This window comes from Seriola lalandi, unplaced genomic scaffold, assembly GCF_002814215.2.
Source record: "Seriola lalandi dorsalis isolate HSWRI2012SDOR001 ecotype SW California unplaced genomic scaffold, Sedor1 jcf7180002054578, whole genome shotgun sequence".
Taxonomy (NCBI): domain Eukaryota; kingdom Metazoa; phylum Chordata; class Actinopteri; order Carangiformes; family Carangidae; genus Seriola; species Seriola lalandi.
The window spans coordinates 619,977-627,044 of NW_019525131.1; the positions used below are offsets into that span (position 1 = coordinate 619,977).

The following is a 7,068-nucleotide window of genomic DNA, read 5'->3' on the forward strand; positions in this document are numbered from 1 at the left end:
GCACACACACACATGCACACACACACGCACACACACACACACACACACACACACACACACACACACACACACACACACACACACACACACACACACAAAGAGCTGGTGTGATGTGAGCTAACAGTAGCCAGCAGACTGCCTCTCCCCTGTGGCCTATTAGTCAGTGGAGCATTAGTGTAATTACACACTCTTCAGTTCCTAACACTGCTAGGCTGCTCTAGCGTGTCATTACCATAAATATATAGCCTGGAATAGGATTTACATACATAAACACTTTACATGCCATTACATTCTTGATTGAGTTTGTACTTTGGAGTGTGTTTAAATAATTTGCAGGAACAAACGACTGGTCCACTCGTCAATCAAAGCTCTGCTAACGGGTTTCACAACAGGACAAAAGCTGCAATTACATGAAAGCATGGTGACTGTGTGTTTACCCTCCTGTCAGTCTCACACTGGTCTTAATTCTGTCCACACTGATGAGACTTCAGTGGCAGAGTGATGTGGGTTATTTACAGTAATACAGCATTTGAATCATTAGATTAATTCCCTAGCCCACCTGAGCAGGTAGAGTGTCTCTGGACTAGTGTCTCATCATTTGACAGAGGACAGAAACACGGCCGTCTTATCTCCACCAGCTTCAGCACAATGTTGCTTCATTTTACCCAAAGTGCTTTGTTCCAGCGTATCAGATGGAGTAACCATGGTTCAGATATTCATGGACTCCAGAGGATAAACCCCTGAACTTTTCATTTAGCACCATGAAGCTGACAGTTTTGGTTTTGAGTAACTTTTACCAATAAATATTAATATAAAGTTATATTTTTTAAAATATTTTGGTTTATAACCTAATTCCTATTCTACTTTGTGTTTGGTGCTAATGAGCAAATGTTAGCATGCTTACATGCTAAACTGAGATGGTGTACACGGTAACCTTTACACCTACACAACTGTTAGCCTGGCTGTAGACTGTAGCTGGATCTACAGTCCTGTCTGAGCAGGATACAGCAAAGCTACAAAGGACACTGCTGTTCTGTGGAGACTGTCTCCATCTAAAGTAAAAGGAAGACGGATTCAGAACATGGAGATACTTCAGGGACCCTCTGCACTGGGGATGCATGGGGGGGGGGTCTTTGTTCTCCTAATTAGGTTTTTTGAAGTAATCGTCAGTTGAGTTCAGTGACTGTCAGACAATGAACCACAGACTTAATGAATATATGACACAATCACTGACTGTCACACAGAGCAGGGAGCTGCTCTCACTGTGTTTGATGTATTATCACTAATGTGTGTTCAGCTGATGTGAACACACTCCACCTCAGGTTGACTGTCCGTCATTTTGACTGACAGGGTCGCCAACATAACATCATCATCCACCAGAGTTTAATTCTCATCTTTAATGATAATGATTGACTATTTAGTAACATTTCATTTAAAAAACAACTCACAACATGAAGTCAGACCTTCCTCCTGGTCCACATGAACTTAGCCCCGGTTTTACTTCACATTAGGAGACTTTCATTAGGTTTTGCTTCTTTGCCTCACACAGACGACTTCTCACCTGCTTTGCTGCCACACTGTAGTCAAGCACCACCAGTTCTTTCCCTCCTGCTGCTGTAAGACCACACCCACCAAAAACTGACAAACTCACCATGTGCAATAATTAGCACACACCATCTGTGCAGTATTCCTTATCTGCTGCTATTTTTTTGACGTATTTGAATATCTATTTGTATATATTGCTACACTGTATTACTAATCTATTATTATCTATAACTATCTATGATATCTATTATCTATTATATCTATTTTTAATTTGTAAATTTTCAATATTTGATATTGTAATTTTGAATTTCTTTTGTAAACTTCTCCATTGTTGGATTAACAACGGACTTATGTTATCATGACAGACGTCCTTCACATTAAAGAATTCAGTCAATGACAGAAGATACTCAGTTACCTTGACCCCTGTACTGTAGCTGTTGATGTATGTTCTGTATCACTGCCTGTGATTACTTTACTTTCTGAAACCTTCTGAATGTTAACTCTTTGTGCGATGACCAGATCACCTTCTCATCTTAAAGGAAGATGTTGCAGTTTACTGATGTTCAATTCATTTTCAACAGCTGAGTGTTTCCTATTCACTGATCCTGAACATGTTTTTCAGAGACAAGATAACTTTGAGTTCATCAGGTCAGATTTACGGCCTGTTTGAATGTGGCTGACACTCTTTTATGAAACACAAAATTTTAGATTTCATTTAGGCAAAAGACTCTTGATGTACATGAATTAACTGAACTGAATGTTCGAGCACCTGCTTTAACTGAGTCTGTCATATGTTTTAGCTCCAGTTGTTGGTTCAAAACATTTCATCCTTGCTCCTGTCTCAGAAATAGTGCAGAAAGTCAAGTTATAAATCATATCAGATAGTTTTTATGTCGCTGTGTTCAGTCCAATCAATCATAATCTCTTCATTTAGAGGTTTGTATCTCAGGCTCTCCAGAACAGGTCCAGACTTCTTCAGTTTTTGTTTCCTCAGGTAAGATCTATGGTGTGCCACAGGGTTCAATCCTTGGTCCCATTCTTTTAGGTTTAAAGGAGTTTTAGCTGTTTTCCTGTGTACGTGGAAATGATCACTCCTGACAGTGTGTTTGGTGGAGGTCACACAGTGCATTTCAGTTTCCAGTTGTTGTCTTCAGCTCAGTGTCTCAGATGTGTTCCTCCACAGAGACTGTGGGTCACAGTGTAAATGATAACTCAGGTGTGTCTGTTTGTTTTTTTTCCCCAGGAGAGGATGAGCTGGAAATATCTCCTTATGATGACACTCTAATGGATACTCGCATGGCGTCCTTAGTGGCCGGTAAAACACACTGTGACACACACACTGTGACACACACACTGTGACACACACACACACACACACACACACACACACACACACAGTCAGTCATGCAGTCTTTGTTATGATTCTGTAATTTGAGTCAGTGTCCATCACTGTCACACATGGAGTGTTTAATGGCAGATTCTATATAGCTCTGTCTTACCAGTCATACAAATACACACCAGGAAAAAAAGAATCAATCAAGACAAAATCACTAAACCTTAGACGTGATAATCAATGTATCAATCAATACACATATAATAACTAGTGACCAGCTGACAGAGAGGATGTTGCTCTTTCTGCATGTCTCAGGACCTGCAGTTACACTCAGGTGGTGGGGGCTGGAGTAGACATCTGCTTCAACATCATTTTGTCTCAGAATTTTTTCAAACACTTCATATTTTTAGAATTTAGCCTGTTTTCTGTGTTGGTGGGCCAGGAAGAGACAGGACAGTGCTATGTGGTCTGGGCTTTTTTCGATCCCTGGATACTGTAGCACTGTGGACCTCTGAGCAAGTTTTTGTGCCCCTGACAGTGGGGCCAATGAAATGGGTTGTCAGTCTCTCAGTTGGTCCAACACTTTGTTTCAGAGCTAATATTGACAACTGCTGACCAGATCCCAGTAATGTTTGGTCTGATGTCACGGAACCCAGACCCAGAACTAAAACCCATGTAAATTTAAACAACAGTTACTGAGGCTCAAGTGTGACACAGTGTTCTAATGGTGAATCTACCCTGACTCTTTTTAGTCCAATTCTTTAGTTTATTGTCCTTTATTAGTGCCTGAACACTGACCGGTGTGAGGCCAGATTCTTCTTCTTTTCTAAAAGAAATAACCTTTTGAGCCTTAGCATGTTCAAAAACTTATCAAACACGTGTCAGGCCGGTGAACATTTACATGTTTTATGGGTCTTGCCTGTGGGTATGGCAAAATGACTTGATAGTGCCCTAGTGTGTTTAGTTTCCTTTACCGTTGAAGCTGGTGAGATATTCACCTTTAACTTTTTGGTTCAGCGTATTTTATTTCATGGGAAGATAAAGAAGGATAAGAGGGATAATGGTCATCATTGAAGTGAGAGTGAACAATGGAAACAGATTCAGGTCCATCATCATAGTCACTCTTCAGATACACATTGTCAGGACTGTCAGGGTTTGTAGGGGTTTGAGGGGGAAGGGTGGACCCAAATGCAGCCAACACTTGGGAGACGGTGCACAGAGGTTTAATAAAACAGAGAACAACAGGTAACATGAACAGGTAACAAGAATAGAACCAAGGCAAACCAGACTTGAACAGCTTGAACCATGGAGGAACAGATAACGCGACCAGACGAAGACAAACCCAGAGATAAACAGAAAGACAACAGACGAACCGACAATGACAAAGGGGAGCACAAAGACTATATAGACAAAGGAGGCAAGGGTGATTCCACACAGGTGAAACATATTAGGGCGGGGCAGACAATCACCACACAGAAACAGGACCAAGACAGGAAGCAAAACACTGAGACACACAAGGAACCTAATTACAAAATAAAACAGGAAGTGAGAAAAGTCCAAACAACACTAACAAAAGTTGTCTGCCATAGCAAACCATGACACACATGATGAGTAAACATCCACAGGTTTCCTCCTGTCTGACCTGATGTGAAGATCTTACCAATAGGAGCTCTGACGTATAACTGATGGTGTTTTGTTAACTCACTTCCTTTTCACCTGCTCAGCATCATCTTACACCCAGCTGGATGGTGAGAACCAGTGCCTGAAGGCAGCTCAGGACTGTGGCCTGTATGAGAAGTGTGGCTCCCTGCGATCGGAGTATGTCCTGGCCTGCACCAAGCGGGTTCCCGGGTCCAACCGGTGCAACCAGCACAAGTGCCACCGGGCCCTGCGGCGCTTCCTGGAGCGGGTCCCTGAGGAGTACAGCCTGGGTGTGCTGTTCTGCCCCTGCACCAACGCCCTGTGTGGAGAGAGGAGGAGGAAGACCATCGTACCCTCCTGCTCCTACCAGGACATGGAGGGACTCCAACCCAACTGCCTCCACCAACAAAGTTTCTGTCGCCGTGATGACCTCTGCAGGTTGGTCACATGTCTGAGGCTGATACTGTCTGTTAATGATAACCTTTAAATTGATTCTGTATTCATTAATACAGTGTGTGTCTGTGTTAATGTGTGTGAATACAAAAATTATAGTGTTACCCTGCAGCTGACCTCTGATCAGCTATAACAACATGAGGACAGTCTGTTGGTGCAACACATTATATTGATCACTCCCAGAGCCGCTGATAGTCCGAGTCATTAACACATCATTGATCTCCCATCATATGGACAAACAGATCCAGATGTTTGGTATTGAATGACTTTAACCTCAGGTAAACATCAGCACAGGTGAGCACGACTCAGGTGTTGTTACATCACAGATTCATCAGGTCTCTGTGACACAGAGAATGTAAATATTCAAGTTAATTTTCTAACCTGGTATCTCTGATATCTTCTGCCAGGCTGGAGAGTTTTTACTCAAGACATTACAGAGCAGTTACATAAGTCATTAAATACACAGTTTAACTTCTCTACAGCGAAGTTATTGTAGTCGTCATCATCTCTGCCTCCATTAAAGACAGAGTCCCAATAACCTGAGTGTTGAAGATCAAAGTTCAGCTGAACTGAGCTATAAAACAAAATATTAGATAATGGCACTATTAACAGGTGAAATGTTAATAGTTCAGTTTATTGAAGAGACACGTTTTCACATCAGCTGCTGCAGAGTGAGACTCATCAGTGGAGACTATTATCTGTGTTGTTCCCTCAGAGCTCGATTTCTTTGGTAATGGTTTGTTAGTTCATTGTGTTTAAATTCTCATGATGTTTGTCTGTGTGAATGGATTTACAGATCACACATATATAGATAGATAGATAGATAGATAGATAGATAGATAGATAGATAGATAGATAGATAGATAGATAGATAGATAGATAGATAGATAGATAGATACTTTATTTATCCCCTAGGGGAAATTCATGTGTCCATTAGCTCATTGTTGATGATAATAACAATAATAACAATAATGATAATAATAATAATAATAATAATACTAATAATAATAACAGTTGATAAATAAACAATAATAATTAGATTAGTCCACTTCCTTTGGCTGAGGTGTTCTACAGCCTGATGGCAGTGGGAACAAAGGATCTCCTGAACCTCTCTGTTCTGCAGCGCAGTGAGATGAGAGGTTTGCTGCAGCTGTAGCTGCTTCTCTGTCCTGCCAGAATGTTGTGGAGAGGATGATTGGTATTGTCCAAGATGGCCTCCATCTTACATAGCATGTGTCTCTCTACAACAGTCCTGAGTGAATCCAGACTCCCAGCACAAACCCAGCCTTTTTGACCAGCTTGTCCAGTCTCGTGTTCATGTTTGACATGCTGCTGCCCCAGCTGCCTCCAATATGTTCTTTGTAGGTGAAGTGTAGAGGGTCAAGTGCATGTTCAACCTGTGGACTGAGAAGGTGGAGAAGCAGCCGCTCCAGGGTCTTCATGATGTGTGATGTGAGGGCCACCGGTCTGTAGTCATTTATCTCAGCTGGTCATTCTTTTTTAGGTAGACATGATGTTTTCCACAGGACCGGGACCCTCCCTGTTTGTAGGCTTAAGTTAAAGATCCTCTGGAGAGGCTCAGCCAGCTGGGCTACACAGTCCTTTAACAGCCTCGTACACACACCATCCGGACCTGTTGCCTTTCCAGGACGTAGCCTCTTGAGCTCCGCCCTCACCTCCTCCACAGTAAAGGACAGGAGACTTGACCCCAGAGTGGAGGGAGTTGCAGCTGCAGTGTCAGGTTGTGGAGGAGATGCTGTAGGAGAAGCTGAAGCTGAAGCAGTGGGAGAGAGAACAGGTGAGGCTGTGTCACACCTGTTGTAGAACAGGTTGAACTCATTGGCCTTGTCCACATCACCTGATGTTGCCTGGCTGTTCTTCTCTTTATAGCCAGTGATGGTCCTCATCCCCCTTCCACACCTCTCTGGTGTTGTTGTGCTGCAGCTTCCTCTCTACTTTCTTTTTGTAGTCCTCCTTCGCCTGCTTTAATCTCCTCTTCAGCTCATGTTGCACACACCTGAGCTTCTCCCTGTCTCCATCCCTGAAGGCCTCCTCTTTCTGCTTGAGGAGGGTCTTGATGTTACTGGTGATCCAGG

The 7,068-nt window shown here is 42.6% G+C and overlaps 1 protein-coding gene across 1 annotated transcript in view; it reads left to right on the plus strand.

Annotated features, from left to right (window-relative positions):
- gfra3 (GDNF family receptor alpha 3) overlaps nt 1-7,068 on the plus strand; it is a 52,201-nt gene that overhangs the window by 32,415 nt on the left and 12,718 nt on the right. The window contains exons 3-4 of the mRNA XM_087177026.1: nt 2,789-2,860; nt 4,603-4,957. Coding sequence (XP_087033152.1) covers nt 2,789-2,860; nt 4,603-4,957 — 427 coding nt within the window. The remainder of the gene's footprint in view (nt 1-2,788; nt 2,861-4,602; nt 4,958-7,068) is intronic.